We start from the raw sequence: 19,121 nt of genomic DNA, 5'->3' as shown, positions 1-19,121 counted from the left end.
CATCATATCGTTTTGCTTGTTAAAGCCATCTGATAAAATAAGGAAAAATGCTCTTAGAAAAAGTTTGATATTTAAGTGTAAAATGCAACTAACATGTCAATCTCCTGTCCCCATTTTTTCCCTTTGTAGTATGACTACGAATATGATGAGAACGGAGACAGAGTTGTTTTAGGAAAGGGCACTTACGGGATTGTCTACGCAGGCCGAGACCTGAGCAACCAAGTCAGAATTGCTATAAAGGAAATCCCAGAAAGAGATAGCAGGTACAGTACTTGTGGCTAATAAAAGCTGTTTTCACCATGTTCTGGGTTGTTGATGTCATCTTAGACAATATTTTGGTGATATTCTAACTAATGAAACTCTGTCTGAAAACTCCACTGTTTTATTTAAAATTTTTTTTTTTTTTTCAACGTTTATTTATTTTTGGGACAGAGAGAGATAGAGCATGAACGGGGGAGGGGCAGAGAGAGAGGGAGACACAGAATCGGAAACAGGCTCCAGGCCCTGAGCCATCAGCCCAGAGCCTGACGCGGGGCTCGAACTCGCGGACCGCGAGATCGTGACCTGGCTGAAGTCGGCCGCTTAACCGACTGCGCCACCCAGGCGCCCCTGAAAACTCCACTGTTTTAATCAGCCCCCCTGTGAGGTTTAGCTGCTTTATCACTCAGTGATTCAAGCACAACTCTCTGGTGGGGAAGATGGCCTCTCTTAGGTGACAAGGACAGAACTTTTAATGAGTAGAAAAGATGATGGCCTGTGTGAACTAGGCTCAGGTATGTCACAGAATGGTTGACTTATTAGACACATAGATGGGGAGTAAGCATGATCAGCAGTGGTTTGAACCAGAAGTTCTAGTGTCCAGTCCAGCATCTACAGAGCTTGGAAGTCATCCTCCATCAGTGGTAAGCTGACTAAACTGAGAAACCAACAGCTCTTTTTGGATCCATTGGAGAAGTGAGGTCACGGGCCAAGCCATTGCTCCCAAATTTGGAGAGACAGTCATGGGTTGGGGGGCATACTTGGTGAGTTTAGCCTCCAGGAGCCCTACTAGATCCTTACAGTAATATTGGAGAAAAATCTCTGTGTGCTTCCATCAGGGGGAAGGATGAGAGTAACAAGGCCCACCCTCAAAAAGACGATTTTTACCAGGGTCTAACCTATTAGACTGTTACCAGAGCCTAACTCCTGCCCACTGTAGCCATCCTGTCCCAGCTGAAGGCGGCAGGGGAAAGGGCAGGAGAGGCCTGCAAAGCATTTGTGAGGCTCATAGCCCAGTGGCACTGGCTCTCTAAGAAACTGATACCTAAGCATGAGACTATAAGAATGCCCTCCCAGAATTCCTTTTACCTAACACATCATGCCTGACTTCACAAAAATTACAAGGCATACTAAAAGGCACAAACACAGTTTGAAGAGACAGAATAAATATCAGAATCAGACTCAGATATGGCAGGGATGTTGGAATTATCAGACCAGGAATTTAAAACAACTTTAATATGCTAAGGGCTCTAATGGGTAGATAGCATGCAAAAACAGAGGGAGTGTAAGCAGAGATAGAAACCCTAAATAAGAATCAAAGGAAATGCTAGAGATGAAAAACAAGAACAAATGGGGCACCTGGGTGGCTCAGTCAGTTAAGAGTCTGACTCTTGATTTTGGCTCCAATTATGATCTCATGATTTGTGAATTTGAGCCCCACGTCGGGCTCTGCGCTGACAGTGCAGAACCTGCTTAGAATTCTCTCTCTCTCCTTCTCTCTCTGTTCCTCCCTCCCCCTCAAAATAAATAAATAAAAACTTTAAAATAAAATCACCTTTGTAACTTAAGTTTATTCAACCACCAGTGTACGTACACAAAGCACACCAACAAAGATCTTGTTCTATAGCAATGCATTTGGCATAAAGTGGGTTGTTTGAAAATACTTGCATGACAAGTGCTTCTCTTAAACAGCTGGCACAGGGCCTCTTCTAGTTACCTACAAAAGAAAAAGTGAAGTCTATCATGTTATTGTGAGATACCACACACAAAGGTATTTCTATCTATGTGCCCTGGAGAGCTTTTGATGTTGCATGTAAAAAGATAGCAGTTAGAAAGGACAATTGCTATGATAATAGGATGCATGTGAATAATGCATGATCCAGCATTGGCCATCTGGAATGAAAGATCACAGCAATGCAAATCATTGCTTCTGTGTTTCATTTACACTTTAAAAACACTTTGTTAGAGAAGCAGAGTAGTTGTAGGATACAGGTGGTAGTGGATTCATAACCTATCCCAACTAGTTGTTAATTTCAGACTGACTTCCTCCTCTAACATTCTACACATGCCTGAACTATTATTTAGATCAGTTATTCTCTACCCTGCTGCATATTAGAACGAACTGGGGAACTTTAAAAAATGCTTGATGCTCAGATCTTACCACCCCAAATTCTGGGGTGGGTCATATGCATTGATATTTTTTCAAAATCCTTCCAGATGAAATGTCTAGCCAAGGCTGGGAACCATTGGTTTAGATGGATATCGTGGGAATTTGACTCAGAGAAGGTGCTCTGGAAACACATATGGACCAATACTTTTTCCAAGCTAAATCTATATAAGTATCTCTGATTAACTATACCATTTCTTCTTTCCATTGTCACAGCTAATTGAGAAGAAATAAGATTTTCTTATAATTTCCATAGATAAGCATTGCTTATCAACTTGAACGAGTTATAATTTCATGCTTATTCAGCGCTTGGCACTTACTCTTTCACTTAGAACTGCTGAGTGTTACCAATGAATTTCATATTGGAGAAGAGTTCTTACTCTTAGCTAGGATGAATCTTGACTATTATTGTAACTTTTAAGCCATCCTTTGGTTACTACATATTGGAGGGGATGGGGGAGTAGTGTATTTCCTTTTCCAGGATCTTAAATTTATTAATTTTTTTTTCCAGTTTTTAAGTTATTTTTAAAAGACAGAGAGAGACGGAGCACAAATAGGGGAGGGGCAGAGAGAGAAGGAGACACAGAATCCAAAGCAGGCTTCAGGCTCTGAGCTGTCAGCACAGAACGCGATGCAGGGCTCGAACTCACAAACCATGAAATCATGACCTGAGCCGAACTGACTGAACCACCCAGGCTCCCCTCCAGGATCTTACATTTAAAAGTTCATGATTGGTTTTCAATAGAAGGTCAAGGGGTGGGAGCCTCTTGGTTCATCATAAACTGAACTAATCACTTACTTCAGATTATTTAGTCATCTTGATGTCCTAAATCTGTAGAATAGACCCAATATTTGCTACTAATTTATCTTATGCATATCAAGAGCAATCTTATTAACTAGTGTTAATAAAAGGTTTAAACTTGATGGAAAAAGTAACTTTCTTACAAATGTCCTGAGAATCATAACCTAAGTATTTTTTTTCAGGAATTTTTATTTTATTTAATTTTTTTCAATATATGAAATTTATTGTCAAATTGGTTTCCATACAACACCCAGTGCTCATCCCAAAAGGTGCCCTCCTCAATACCCATCACCCACCCTCCCCTCCTCCCTCCCACCCCCCATCAACCCTCAGTTTGTTTTCAGTTTTTAAGAGTTTCTTATGCTTTGGCTCTCTCCCGCTCTAACCTCTTTTTTTTTTCCTTCCCCTCCCCCATGGGTTCCTGTTAAGTTTCTCAGGATCCACATAAGAGTGAAAACATATGGTATCTGTCTTTCTCTGTATGGGTTATTTCACTTATAACCTAGGTATTTTATTGGTTACACTCTATACCAGTATTTCTCATGTTGTCTCCCTCAGTTATCAATATGGAATTGTCTCTAACTGATAGCCTGCTAAGGGGTTTCAGTATAATACCTACCTCTATAGTTCCTAGACCAGTTCTAAAGAAAAATAAAATGAGTAAAAGATCTAAAGTACAAGTCAGTTTTTTGTTATTGTTGGCAGCATTCTGAGTAATATTTTACAGATTATAAAAGTTTAAATTAAATGAACTTGGATTTTTGTAACCTGCTAATTTGTAGTATATTCTGAAAAACTTCATGAAAATAGTATTATACAATACTAACCACTTCTAGAATTCGTTATTGGCATTCAAAAAAATCCATTCTGTTTATATGGATTTGCCATTGTAAGATCTAAGCATTTCTTTTTTTTAATATTTATTTATTTTTGAGAGACAGAGTGAGACAAAGTGAGAGTGGGGGAGAGGCAGAGAGAGAAAGAGGGAGACACAGGATTGGAAGCAGGCTCCAGGCTTTGAGCCGTCAGTACAGAGTCTGTCGCGGGGCTCGAACCCACTGACCGTGAGATCATGACCTGAGCTGAAGTCGGATGCTCAACCAACTGAACCACCCAGGCGCCCCAAGAGCTAAGCATTTCTTGCATGTAGTACTGAAGCAGATTATGAGGCATCAGGTTTGTGGTTTATGTTTTAGTGGTTAGTGCCTTTCATACCTGTAACCTCCATTATAGAACAGAAAAAATATTAGGGCATAGCTTTGAGTCCCTAACACCCTACTGTAGTTAGTTATACAATAATCATATTAATATAATATAAATATATAATATAATATTAATATGCGAGACTGCTAAGAGTCTACAGGCTTTATAGTACTTCAAATAATCATCAAAAGGGTTTTTCTGTATGTTCTGGAAATACAAAACACTTTCATTGTATAATCTGATAAAGCAACACACATCAAGTACATGATTTTGAAGCCTGGTTTAATGCTGGTCTTTCAGCATGGAGGCCTGGTTAGGATGCAGTAAAAAAAAAAAAAAAAAAAAAAAAAAAAAAATCCTCATGTACTAGAACTGATAGACTCAATAAGATGAGGATTTTTGAGGAGCTCAAGGAGACAGGATTTAAATGGTTTTGTGTTTTCTACAGAAGAGTTGCTGGAGCTTCCAGTAAGTCCTAGAATGAAGATGAAAGTTCCTTGAAATTTTTATCTTCCTGGGCAAGAGCCTCCTCTAATAGTAGAGTTATGTTATGAGGCGAGTGGAATTGAAAGTCATTTAATATAGACAATGAGCTATGTAGGTGCGTTCAATTTTCCTGGGCTAATATCTATCACTTATTAGCTTTCTTTAAGATCTTGGGTAGGTTCGTCATCCTCCTGGTGAATCAATTTCCTCATCTGTAAAATGGGCATCTGAAAAGTACCTTCTGCTAGGGTTCTTGTGAGAAATGAGTACATACGGTAGGCTCAGATCAGTGCCTGACACATTTCCCCACAGACCCTACCCACTACCACTTCAACTTCCCAGAATTTATGTTATGAGAAATAAAGGCTTTAGATAGCCATATTTTACTTTACATATGGGCGTATATCTAGCTGATGTTTTCAATTTGTACTGCTTAAATGTATACACGAAAATCTGGCTACGTAATTAGCTCATCAACATTTGCACGTCTTTTAGATACTCCCAGCCCCTACATGAAGAAATAGCATTGCATAAGCATCTGAAGCATAAAAATATTGTCCAGTATCTGGGCTCTTTCAGTGAGAACGGTTTCATCAAAATCTTCATGGAGCAGGTCCCAGGAGGTAAGAGATGTTTTTCTTTTTTAAGAAATTATAAATTTGTAGGGGCTTGAAGAGGAGAACAAGTGAATGGGATTTATGAGTTTACACGTCTTATTTCGTCTAAGTTAAAAGAAAAATGAGATTATGTTCATTGCAGCATTGTTCACAGTAGCCAAGATATGGAAAGAACCTAAGTGTCCCATCACTGGATGAATGGATAAAGAAAATGTGTTTTGTATACATAATAGAATATTATTCAGTCATAAAAAAGAGTGAAATCTTGCCATTTGCAACAACACAGATGGACTGTGAGGGCATTATGCTAAGTGAAATAAGTTATGCAGAAAAAGACAAAAACTGTATGAGCTCTCTTACATGTGGAACTAAAAAAAAAACCCAGAGGCATCTGGGTGGCTCAGTCGGTTAAGTGTCTGACTCTTGATTTCTGCTCAGGTCATGACCTCATGGTTCATGAGTTCAAGCCCTGAGTAGGCAGAAAGTGCAGAGCCTGCTTGGGACTCTCTATCTCCTTCTCTCTGCCCCTCCCAAACTCCCAGGCCTTCTCTCTCTCTCTCCCCCTCTCTCTGCCCCTCCCCAACTCCCACGCCTGCTCTGCTCAGTCTCTCTCTCAAATTAAATAAACAAATACATAAAATCCCTGGGGCGCCTGGGTGGCTCAGTCGGTTAAGCGTCCGACTTCAGCTCAGGTCATGATCTCACGTCCGTGAGTTCGAGCCCCGTGTCGGGCTCTGTGCTGACCGCTCAGAGCCTGGAGCCTGTTTCAGATTCTGTGTCTCCCTCTCTCTCGGAACCCTCCCCCATTCATGCTCTGTCTCTCTCTGTCTCAAAAATAAATAAACGTTAAAAAAAAATTTTTTTTAATACATAAAATCCCAAACAAACAAAGGAAACAAGTTCAAAAATAACAAAGAACAGACGCAGGGGATAGGGGTGGGCAAAATGGGTGAAGAAAGTCAAAAGGACCAAACTTCTAGTTATAAAATAAATTAGTCCTGGGGATGTAATGTACAGCCTGATGACTATAGTTAATAACACTGTATTGTGTATTTGAAAGTTGCTGAGATGTATATAAATATCGCAATGTATATAAATATCAAGTCATTATGTTTTACACCTGAAACTAATATAATGTTATATGTCGAATATACCTCAAAATTTTTTACAAATTTAGACATGTGACATCAGCTTGAAGTTTATTAGGCGGCAATACAAATATCCTGAACGATTTTAGTATCAATCATTGTGACCCAGATTAAAGTTAGGGACTGAGGAGCCTTTTATTTTGACCGTATTTGATAATGAGCATCTTCAGAGCAGGGACACTTTCCTATTCATACGTGAGCCCAGGTGTCTAATACTCCAGTTCCTGGGCCACCATGAATAACCAGGAAGTGTTAGCTTAAATTAATGTTACATTATTAACATGCTTTAAAGAACTCATTTGAATAAGAATTTATCCACTGTTTCTCCCTGCTTTGCAGGAAGTCTTTCAGCTCTCCTTCGTTCCAAATGGGGCCCATTGAAGGACAATGAGCAAACAATTGGCTTCTATACAAAGCAAATACTTGAAGGATTAAAATACCTCCATGACAATCAGATAGTCCATCGGGATATAAAGGTAGGATGCACGAGGATTCACGTTTGAAAGTTCCTTGGTGGGCAACTGGTTTCGTTTTCTTTTCTTTTTGCAAAAGTCATACTGTGTTATGAGTATTAATTTAGAATTGTGAATAAATAAATCGTAGAAATAGCAGAAATGCAAGATACTAACTCCTCTGCTCTGAGTCAGGTATTGGTACTCATGCCTTATCTCTTCTCCTCAAGGAATAAGCCTCTTAACTGTGTTCACCCAACAAAGATTGAGCTTCCACTGCACCCCCGGCACTGTTTGAGGTGCTCTGGGGAGGGGGCAGCACAGCAGAACAAAACTGGACAGGATAAGGTCTCCGCCCCTGACGAGATCACAGGCTGGTTCATCTTGGTATCCTTGCCCTGAGTAGCTACTCAGTAAATATTTACTGCATCAATGGATGAATGATTGGGAGGGAAAATAAATAAGATCTTCTCTTCTCGCAAGTATCATATACTGATTGTTTGAACTAAAATTAAGTAACTTACTTGATTCTTCTTAAAAAGAGGAAATTCAGAACTAATACATTTCTGGCAAAGGTGGCACCGTGGAAAGGAAGTCAATATTACTATCCGCAGATCATCCCAGATCTCGTGATTTGCCATATCCCCAAATATTCCGGGAAAAGAAGTAAAATAACAGAAAATACAATGGGAAATCATGAATGTCGTGTTTGAACTTAATCACACACAGGTGACCCCTTCTGTTCACAAACCACAGCAAACTCTGACCAGGCAGGCGCCTTTTGACCTTGTGGCCTGAGTAGCACGTTGTGAAATGATAATATAGGCACAAAAATGGTGTCAAGAATTCACTCTTGAGGTTGACTGTAATGAAGACTACAGACTTAGTGGCCTCGTTTACTCTGGGGACACCGTTTCTTATTGGACTTACGAGCCAACAACAAACAGTACTGGAGGAAAGACTAGTTTTGATTCAAGTCTTTTGTTCTCTAGGGTGACAATGTGTTGATTAATACCTACAGTGGCGTTCTCAAGATCTCAGACTTCGGGACATCAAAGAGGCTTGCTGGCATTAACCCATGTACTGAGACTTTTACTGGTATGTTTTGGCAATGATGATACGGATCTTAATGTAATTAAAGAAATAATTGCTGCGTTAGAGCATAATGTGAGAGATAAAGTCCGTCTGGGTTCTCACAGACATTATTGCCAGTATCTTTTGATGCTCACTGAAAAATGTTACACAGAATTTGACCTGGCTCTTTTCTCATCTTGTATTTCTGTGACTTGCTCTGTCTCCTGGTTAATGCCACTGAAATGTTTTTTTAAACTCTCAATTTGTTTTTGTTTTCCCTTTTGTGTCATTACTCCTCTCCGGGTTGGCCTACAACCACTATAAGCCTTTATAAGATTTTTTTTTTTTTTTTTTTTACCCCAGCCTCTCTGTGACTCTTACTCATACCTTAATCTCTTCCCATTTGAACTATGAATTCCTAATCTGTTTACTCCCTGTGGCCTATTTCCTACTCACAACATAAATAACCGGTAGAATTTTCAATTCAGAAAGAGGAAGTGACTCATCAGCTCAGCACTGGGGTGGGGAAGAGAGCTTGCCTGAGAAATTAGGCAATCCAGCCACCAAGCTACCTCTAGAACAAAGTCCTGAGGTCGTGGAGACAAAGCGATTGCCAAAAAGCTAACAGTAGCCAAGAGGAAACCAAGGCTCAGAGAGATTAATGATTGCACCACAATTACAAGAGGAATTTCAACTCTGGTTCTTACCGTTCCATTCTGCTGATTCTCTTGAAGTGCTAAGTCCTTGTCATTATCATCAGAGAAAGAATAATTCAGCAAAAAAAAAAAAAAAAAAAAAAAAAAAAATGAATAATCTGTGGTCTAATAGAAAGCAAAATGGCCAGGTATCCTCATTTTTGAATCCCATGAGGTAGGTGAGGAAATTGAGAGAGAGAAGAGAGGTCACAGCCGGAAGTCACAACTGTTTGTAAGTGATAGAACTCAGATTTTTAATCTACCCTTTTCTCTTTGCTTTGATCTTGCTCTGGTCCATCTTTCTCCCCATGTTGCTCACGTATCTGTTCCAGTAGCCTGGAAGAAGAAAAGGAGAGAGAGAGATTCTGTAAATTTTCTCCGAACATTCAGCCAACAACAGCTCTGACCCAGTTCCCACCCTCACAGCAATGGGTATTTCAGGGCACAGCATTAAACACAGTTAAAATGTATTTTTCTGAACAAAATTAATTCCATCCTGCTAGTAACTTTAAATGTGTTTCCATTTCTTTCCTCATACTCTCTCAATTTGGCAAGAGACGTTTTAGATGCTGCCAAGACTCAGTAACTTCTGACAGGAAATCCCTACTTTCAGAGGTTTTATTTGGGCAGGATGTTAATTTAATTATATCTTCTTGCTAATCTTAAAGACGTGTTTTTTGTTTTTTTGTTTTTTGTTTTTTGTTTTTTTAGTCCCCAAAAGAGTTTTAGTAAAGCAATCCTCCCAGAGCCCTTTGCTCTTCTCATGCTGGCTTCACATGAGTGACACACGTAACTAATGTGCCTGGTCTGTCTCCAGGGCTGGTCAAGAGGGCTTGGAGTGGGCACACCTTGATCTGCTCACCGGATAGGCCTCACCGCTGCTTGGTCAACCTCTGATGACCTGACTTGAAAGATATTGACCTGTTCCCACTTCTTGGTGATTTGGCGAGAGGGAAGGCAGCATCAACCAGGATTTATAGAGTGCTGGCAGTATACCTGCCTGCATTAAGCAGTTTACATACATGTTTCACTGAAATTCGTACATGGACCCTAATCCTTAAGTTATCAGTATCCCAGTTTATGATGAGAAATTAATGTTAAAAGAGGTCGAATAACTTGCCTGAGGTCACAGAGCTAGTAAGTAATAGAGCTAGGATTCAAACTAGACTTAACATGCCACATGGAATTCATTATCTTCTCCCCAAACCCGTTCTGCCCACACTGTTTCCCATCTCAGTTGATGGCCACCCAAGACCTAGAGTTGTCCGTGGTGCCTCTTTTCTCACACCCCGACCCAACCCGCAAAGAGACCTACTGGCTCTACCTTCAGGAGATGTCGAAAACTGGAACACTTCTCACTGCCTCCGCTGCTGCCTCCCTCATCTCCCACCTGCGTTACCTCCATAGCCTGTTCTCCCTGCTCCCACTCTTGCCTCCTACTTTCTATTCTTTTTTTAAATTTTTTTTTTCAACGTTTATTTATTTTTGGGACAGAGAGAGACAGAGCATGAACGGGGGAGGGGCAGAGAGAGAGGGAGACACAGAATCGGAAACAGGCTCCAGGCTCTGAGCCATCAGCCCAGAGCCCGACGCGGGGCTCGAACTCACGGACCGCGAGATCGTGACCTGGCTGAAGTCGGACGCTTAACCGACTGCGCCACCCAGGCGCCCCTAAAGTGATTTTTTAAAACCTTGGAATGCAGATGTATAAGATCTGCGCTTTAGAGCTAATGCTCTCACTTTTTTCCGTAGGCTACTGTACAGATTGGCTTACATCTTCATTATCTGGCTCTGTAAATCTTTTTATATAAAATATTATGTGTCATGTGATTATGGAATAAAGAGAGCATATATGAATACATAACTAAGCCTGAGGGTTTTTTTTTTTTTTTTGGCACTTACTCTGTGGGGGATAATTAAGCACAATTGGCAGATAGAGCTCTTTGAAATATTATCTGATGAATAGAAACATTGCATAATGTATTGATATTACCTGAGTTGTCCAATTTTTAAAGTTCACTTTGTTGTTAACCAGTTGCAGTTTCTACTCAGATATTAGTATAACTTAAATTCTCACATCCATTCTTTTTTAGATCCAAGTACAAAAAAAAAAAAAAACCAATCACTATAGCTTATCAGCTATAGATGAAGAGAAATCCTAGCGGTTTTCTACTAAGGGTAGGGGATTTGAAGAGTGAAGAGTGGTATTACCTTATTCTTGGCTAGGTGAAATGCTTCCCTCCAATAATGTTGCCGATTTAAGCTCACAGTACGCATGTACAATTGTATGTGAACTTGAACGTGAGCTACTGCCACACAATGAGGAGAGCTGGTGGGTAACCTGGCCAGATGACAATACTAGACAAAGATAATATACTTTCATTTGGTTTTATGAACAGCAGCCAGTTTCTAGCCTGTGTTGGTGGGTTTCACGGGAACAACTTAGAGGAGTTGTGCCTAGCAGTTGCATCTGTAAATCATGCATGAGGCATTCATAAAAGGTGTCTGTATTTATCAGGTTGTCTGTCAGTTTGGTTATGAATCAGAAAATACTGAAGTAGCTCTTTTAGCAACTGCCTCGGGATTGGGGATAATTGAATGTGGCATCTTGGATGAGTTCCTGTTTGCTGATTATATCATTTGTAGGAGTATATCAATAGCAGGGGATGTGGCAATAATCTGTTCCTGTTCACACTCCTGATTCATTGTTGGATTTGGGGGAATCAATCTAGGGTCTCTGAGAAGCCAAGCCAGCCTCTTGTTTGAGCCACTTGAGATAACCACAGTTGAGTGTTTATCTGGGATAGACCAGACTAAACCTAGAACCAAGTGTTCTTGACTCCCCCTTCAATGCTCTTGCCATCCTACCACACTCTTCAACTCTCTGATTCCACATAGCCTTTTAAATCTCCTATGTTTCGTTGTATTCTTCTTCACATTGTGTCTGGTGATTTGTCTGTACTAATGGCTCAAGACCTGTCTTTGATCTGTTAAACCTGTTATTCCATGGACCACAGGCATGCAGCAGAAGCCATATATATTTGATTTACAGAATAGAGTACACGAAAAAATGGTTTACATTACTTTTAACAATGGCTTTCAGAGTCTTTCATGCTTTCATGATTTAGAGACAAGAATCAAGACAGAAGAATTAATCATTGAATTTAGATACTGAGAAATACATCGGGGGACCTGGGTGGCTCAGTCTGTTGGGCATCCGACTTCAGCTCAGGTCATCCTACGGTTCGTGGGTTTGAGCCCCCATCGGGGCTGGGGCCTGGAGCCTGCTTCAGATTTTGTGTCTCTTCTCTCTCCACCCCACCCCTGCTTGCACTCTCTCTCTTTCTCTCTCTCTCTCTCTCTCTCTCTCTCTGCCCCTCCTCCTCTTGCACTCTCTCTTTCTCTCTCAAAATAAAATAGGCATAAAAAAAAGATGAGGGGCACCTGAGTGGCTCAGTGGGTTAAACATCTGACTCTGGTTCAGGTCATGATCTCATGGTCATGGGATCAAGCTCTGCATCAGGCTCTGTGCTGAGAGTGCAGAACCTGATTGGGATTCTCTCTCTCTCTGCCTCTTTCTCTGCCACCTCCCCTGCTCCTGCTTTCTCTCTCTCTCTCAAAATAAATAAACTTAAAACAAGAAAAGATGAGATACTAAGACCTGAATCATGCTTTTAAAGTTGTCTTATGTATGTAGACAGTTAAAGCTGTCATTAGATATTCATGTGTTTTCTAAAGTAGAAGTGTGTTTGGATTACCCCCAGGTACCCTTCAGTATATGGCACCAGAAATCATAGACAAAGGACCAAGAGGCTACGGGAAAGCAGCAGACATTTGGTCTTTGGGCTGCACGATCATCGAAATGGCCACAGGGAAACCACCTTTTTATGAACTGGGAGAACCACAAGCAGCTATGTTCAAGGTCACATTTCAAATGTCTTAAATGTCTTGAAAACCACTGGATAAAGCTATTAGATGTTCCATGTGTCTATATGATAATTTTTTTAGGCCAAAGGAGAGGAGCGTAGGTAAGCACATTAAATGTGCTCACAAAGTTCATTAAAGTTCATGAAGATTCACATCCCTCAGAGTCAATGTGTGTGCCTCACACTGAGGATCTGTCTGTCTCTCCCTGCCTTAGTTTTCTCAGCTATAAAGTGAGATTCCATGTAAGTTCCTCTGATGCCTTTTCACAATGCAACATAAATAACATACTACTTTATGGAAGATGCTTTAAGCTCTTTGGGAAATAGTCTGAAAATCTTCCATGGAAGGAGATTTTAAAGACTTTTTTTATTCATTTAAATATTAAATCAAAGCAATATTTCCCTCCTCTATCAGAAGAGTTTAGAAGCCCCATTAAGAAAGGGGTGGGCATAATTGCTACTTTGAGGACGTCAATCATATTCTTACGTAGCGACTCTTCTAGTCTGTTTATTTGCCCTCTCCTGGAAGTGGGAAGCAGCCCACCTCCCAGAATAGGAAGCACCAAATATGGAAATAGGGCTGAGAAAGCCCAGGGGCCACTGCTTCAGAATTCAGGGACTGAGCAAAGCAGTGACCAGTTCTGAGTCCCTTCAGTCCCCACCTGCCCTTACCTGCCACGCTGCCAAGCCCAAGATTTAAACTGAGAACTTGTTTCCCAAGGAGTAGAGCTCAAGTCTGTCGTTCTGTAAGGCAGAGAACTTCTGGTAAGTTGTTATCTCTTTCCCTGCCGCTGACGATGTTTCTAGCGACTTGCCTCCCGTGATGAGCCCTGTGTGACCTACCTTCCGCTTTTGTGTAAAGGTTGCCTCACTTTAAGCTTGAAGGTGATCTGATGGGTTACTGCTGATACAGAAATGAGTAGTGCAACCAAACGAGAAGGGCAGTGAGAGCTGCTAAGAGAGCTGCCCTTCTTGACATAAATGAATGTCTTTCTCTTCTTGGTCAGTCTTTCAACTTTTCACCCATCTCTAGGAGTTCCCTCTGAAATGCTGCTCTCTTCCCCATCGGTGCAGGGATTATTATACAATATGCATTAAATGAGATAATATAGACTCGAGCACTGATTTACAGTGTTTGAACGTAGGCTCCAACACTGTCAAACTCTTTGGGGACATTGGGCAAATGACTTAAACTTCTTGTACCTCATTTTCCTCATCTATAAAATGGGTATAAAAAAGGTACCTATCTAATAAAGGTTTTTTGAGACATATATGAGATAATACATGCAAAGCACTTAGAATAGTGTCTGACATATAGTAAAGGCTATATAATTAACCATAAATAACTGTATATTATTATCTATATAATAATTCACTTCTATAAGCTATATAGTAACAAAAAATATTTCCTTAGAACATTTTCTTTACTAATACATCAAAACATTACTGAAAAAATTTAGAATGACAGCGATGAGAAGAAAATTCTAATTGTTATAAAAATTCTGTTTGTTTAATTTTAAAATATTTAAAAATATCTCTATATATGAGCAATTTGGGGCAGGAAAAATATTCACAAATCATGGCATAGGGGAAAGAACACAGGCTTTAAGCCAAAAAAATTAAGGTTTCGATCCCAGATCTCTGTTTCTGTAACATGTAACCTCACCCCTCTGAGCCTCATTTTCCTCTTTGATGTGACAGGGATAATATTTAATCCATTGGGTTGTTGGGAGTATTCAGTGGAACTTATAAATCAAAAAACCAAACACGATTCCTGGCCTATAGCTATTAGGACCAACACAATGGTCTCAATTACAGGTATCTTTCTTGCATGCCAGTGTGCTACTGTGTTCTAAAACTTTGAGGACTGAATTATTACTTCATTATGCTGTCTACTGTCTTAACATGATTGCTCTGTGTGTGTCATTGATGAGGTTACAAAAGCACTCTGGAAACTTCCCATAACCTAGAGAAAAAAACATCCTATCTCGCTTTGAGAAAAGGCATGAGTTTGTAGGAAGTATATGGTAAAGGACTTTGTTGTGCTAGGGGACCAAGTTTTGGATCCCTCCAAGTTTTGGAGCTCATGTGATGAGAGGGTCACTCAGAAGTTACCTTGTGCTGTGTCTTAGGTGGGAATGTTTAAAGTCCACCCAGAGATCCCAGAGTCCATGTCCGCAGAGGCCAAGGCATTCATATTGAAATGTTTTGAACCGGACCCTGACAAGAGAGCCTGTGCTAACGACTTGCTTATTGACGAGTTCTTAAAAGTTTCAAGCAAAAAGAAGAAGACGCAACCTAAGCTTTCAGGTATGTGGTTGCATTGAGGAGGATGTGAGGCAGAGTCACTAAACCCTCAGCCTTAAAGGTAGATTTTTCCAGAAGTAAGGTAATCTGTTATAGATAGGTATCACTGGAAATTCGTGTAAACATTAGCTGAGTGTTCTCAGACGTTCAGTTTTGGTATCAGGAAGCTGTTTACCATCGATTTCACAAACGCCAGGGCCTCCTACATAATAGTCTTTCATCACCTGGTTAGTAGGTAGGTAGTATATCAGTAGCTATAGCATTCTGGCATCACTGATACAATGGTTACAGCATAATAGGGGTGAAATACAGCTTTTTAGAGCTAAAACTTTAAATCACCACTGATGAGCTATAGGGCTATTATGGAGCTGTTAAAACTTCCAAGCCATCCAGATAATATGTTCTTTTAATTTTAGTCAGTGGAAAATACCTGTTGCCTCTTACAGAATATTGTTTGGAATAACTACTACCCGCCCTCTGCAAGAAAAAAAAAAAAAAAAAAGAAGAGAAGATTGTCAGTTACTTAAAAAAAAAAAAAAGCAGTGTGAAAATATACACTATTGTCTCTTGCAATAGTTTCCATAGCTTATTTCAGAAAGGAAAGGCAAGTAAATGATCCATTTGTTATTGGCATTTTTGTGCTTATTTGGGATGAGTGTAGATGGGTTGAATGTTTGGAAAGGACATTGATCCCTTTTCAAGCACTTTTTCATTATTTCTGTTTAACAACAAAGCCAACATGTGTTCATGTTGCTGTTTGCTCTTCTTTCCACAGCCCTCTCAGCTGGATCAAATGGTGAGTTCGTTTTTATATTTTGCCCACCGAGCCAAAGCTTGGTGCGTTGTGCGATATAAGCTCTAGATTTCCCATTAAAAAGCCTCATCCTCTGCTTTTTGCCTCCATGTGAGGCTCCTGGGTAGCAAGGATATGTGCAGCTGAAGCCTGGCTGGGCCATTCCTTCAGAAACCCCTCTTCTCCCCCAGAAAGCAAAAACAGATGTGCTAACCTAATTAACAGCTAAAATCCCGCTTGGGATTGTTCTTAGGTGTGACCAAGAACTTCATGACTCCTGTTAATTAAAACTATAAACTATAACCTGGCCTAGTTCTCCTAAATGAACACAGCTGCAGGACTCTTCCTTCCCCAGGTGTTTTTATAGGTCATACACTGTTTTTGTCCAGAGGATAAGTCACGGCTTTCCTGGAGGGGCCCCCACATCCAATAGCTGTACTTGGCTTCCCCTCAAAAGGGGGATGGGAGGATGGTGATGAGGAGGGTCTCCTTCACCCTTAGGGAGACATGACTTGTCCAATACCGGACTGCTCTCCCTTTGCCACACATAGACCCAGAGAATTAAGTAAGTCATTTTAACCTAATACGCACTTACTATGCATTCACTGTGTGCCCAAGAAATGTGCTAGGCCCTGAATATATAAGGATGACAAAAGCATAGTTCCTGACTTTAAGGAGCTGTTATTCTTAGAGGGGAGATGCATAAGGAATAAATCAACAACACCGTAGTATAATTTAGTCAGTACAGAGAGGGTTGTAAAGGGGGACAGAGTGATTGACGTCAGTCTATGAAAGTGGTTCCAAGGAAGACTTTCTAGTGAGGCAACCCCCGATGAATAAGGATGAACTTGAGTTTAACAGGTGGCTGGGGAGTGGGGAGCCAGATGAGGTCAGTCCTAGCCTGAGTTAATGCAGTGTGTGTGAAACCCCATGGTGTGAAGGGAGCAGGACGTGGCTCAGAACTGCTGGTACTTAAAATACATGGGGAAGAGAAGAAGCTGGAGGTGGTAAAGCAGGGTCATATCCCAAAGGGCTCCACGTGAGAATTAGCAAAGAGGAGTGGAGAACCGGGGAAAGACTGTAATCTGGAACTAAAAGCACGGGGTCTATAATTCTATGATAATAGAAACGTCCTATGTCTACACTGCCTGATCGTTAGCCACTACCAGTGATGTTAGCTTTAAGAGCTTGATGTCTAATAGCAATGAAGACTGTGCTCCCAAGCCTTGAGTCCGTATTTGGCCAAGCTAGCCACTGTTTTGTCCATTCTGCCATCTATTCCTGTAAATACGAAGTGAAACAAAGCACACGAGAGATCTCAACAGCTCCCGGAAATGTCTCTCGAAAGCAGTCCTGTGTTTGGGGCCCCCCCACAAACCTTTCTCTTCTTAGACAACCTTACTATTACCAGCAAGTAAGAGGTTACCCTTTTGCTTTCTGCTGTAGCAGCACTTCCTAAAATATAGTCCGTGAAATGCTGGGTCCATGAGCTGTTCCAGAAAAATGGGAATTCCATGGTCAAGTAAATTTGGGAAATAGCGCATGTGAGCACTTTCCCCTGCCATGTATTTTCAGTGTACCAATTTGCACGTCTCTATACATTGAAATAAGGAATTGTGGTGTTAAGTTGGTAAGCTCAGAGCAGCTCTTCTTAGCTTCATCTCAGTTCCTACCTTCTAGTAATTCAGCAGTGTAACAAATTCAGTGACAGCAGGTGGGTCAACCAATTCATCCTTGAGAGATTTTCTAGTTGCTGATCGGTGAGATGGTTTCCCCAGAGATGAACTATCCCCAGAAGCTGTATATACTTCTCTTCTTCCTCTCTACAGCTGGAACCAAAGCCAGGTACCTCTCTAACACCTGCTTTCTTCACCTGAGCTACAAGGGGGCTAGAATAATAGAATGGCCCTGCATGACAGTTTTGATATAATCAAGGGGTAGGACATGTCCTACCTGCAAGGTTCTGTGATTAAGGAAGCTCCTGGATACGGCTGGAAAACCCTTTTCCTAAGACTCAGCAGCTTGGAAGAGCTTCCCAGTGATAGGGCAGTACATTTTCAGAGAAATATCACTTTCTGCTATGTAATGGGATTTTTTTTTTCATCTTCTGAATCATCACTAATTGTGTCATTAGGTAAATCAAGCTCTTGGCTATACAGTGTTACCACCTGTTGAATATTTGCTTGTGAAAAGTGTTTTTTATCACGTGTATTTTTCTGATTATAAACATAATACATGTTTATTAAAGAAGGTTTTAAAATTTTGGAAAAATGAAAGAAAAATCACAATCACCCCAAATCACATCTTGTGGAAATAACTACCATTAATAATATGCGTTCTTTGGTATATTTTCTTACAGTTATATATATAACAGAATAAAACACACACACACACACACACACACACACATATACATGGAATCATAAGGAATAGAGTCTGGTAATAGTTGGAGGAAGGGAAGGAAGAAAAGAAAGAAAAGGTCTGTCTGGCTTTCCTATGTTTGTAAATCAGATGAGTGCTTCTCAAACACGTCCATCTGTCTGATCATTGTCATGGTCTACCGCCACCCCCCCTTGCTGCGAATCATTATTGATTTGCAGTCACAGCAGACAGAGTCGAGAGGCCACTTGACCACTTGCTGACTGACCATCCCATGTCTTTGATACTGGGGCAGTTGTTGATTCAGCCCAGCCCAAGACGAATTAGGTAAAAAAGGGATTCTAGGCAACAGTGGCTTTCCTTTTTTATAATTTTATATCTGCCTTCTTTAGTAAGGCCTTTTGTAGTATTGGGACACTTGTTAGGGAAGGATGATTCTGGCAAAAATTACTTTCTTTAAAATCAATATTTGATGATATGTTGGCAATTCCTACTGTGCCAGGTCAGTCTCCTCCAAAATAAAAGCCCATTTTCACTATGGACTCACAGTACCTGAGAACTGGGAAAGACGTAAGAGATCACATAGTCTAATGGTTTCCACAATTCGTGTTTGGCAAAGAACGCTTTTTCATATGAATCCTTAAACAGAACCCTGATATATAAGACTGATAGAGCACATCTGTTTTGGACAAAACAGGTTTGGAACTTGTGTTCTAGAATCACAGAATCCTACTCACTCAACCCAACTAAGGCAGCCCCAAGATGCTAAGGAGGACCCTTAAGCCTGTGAGGAACATGGTTTAAAAAATAGGAA

General features: G+C 40.6%; 1 protein-coding gene across 4 annotated transcripts in view; it reads left to right on the top strand.

The window, feature by feature from the left end:
- Nucleotides 1-19,121, top strand: part of MAP3K5 (mitogen-activated protein kinase kinase kinase 5) — a 207,842-nt gene that overhangs the window by 159,425 nt on the left and 29,296 nt on the right. For all 4 annotated transcript variants that reach the window (XM_047857784.1, XM_047857785.1, XM_047857787.1 and 1 more), the window contains 7 exons: nucleotides 130-263; nucleotides 5,412-5,539; nucleotides 7,021-7,157; nucleotides 8,126-8,231; nucleotides 12,667-12,824; nucleotides 14,961-15,138; nucleotides 15,911-15,931. In XM_047857784.1, coding sequence (XP_047713740.1) covers nucleotides 130-263; nucleotides 5,412-5,539; nucleotides 7,021-7,157; nucleotides 8,126-8,231; nucleotides 12,667-12,824; nucleotides 14,961-15,138; nucleotides 15,911-15,931 — 862 coding nt within the window. The remainder of the gene's footprint in view (nucleotides 1-129; nucleotides 264-5,411; nucleotides 5,540-7,020; nucleotides 7,158-8,125; nucleotides 8,232-12,666; nucleotides 12,825-14,960; nucleotides 15,139-15,910; nucleotides 15,932-19,121) is intronic.

This window comes from Prionailurus viverrinus, chromosome B2, assembly GCF_022837055.1.
Source record: "Prionailurus viverrinus isolate Anna chromosome B2, UM_Priviv_1.0, whole genome shotgun sequence".
Taxonomy (NCBI): domain Eukaryota; kingdom Metazoa; phylum Chordata; class Mammalia; order Carnivora; family Felidae; genus Prionailurus; species Prionailurus viverrinus.
Note: the sequence above shows the minus strand (reverse complement) of the source record. Positions and strands in the feature narration are given on the sequence as shown.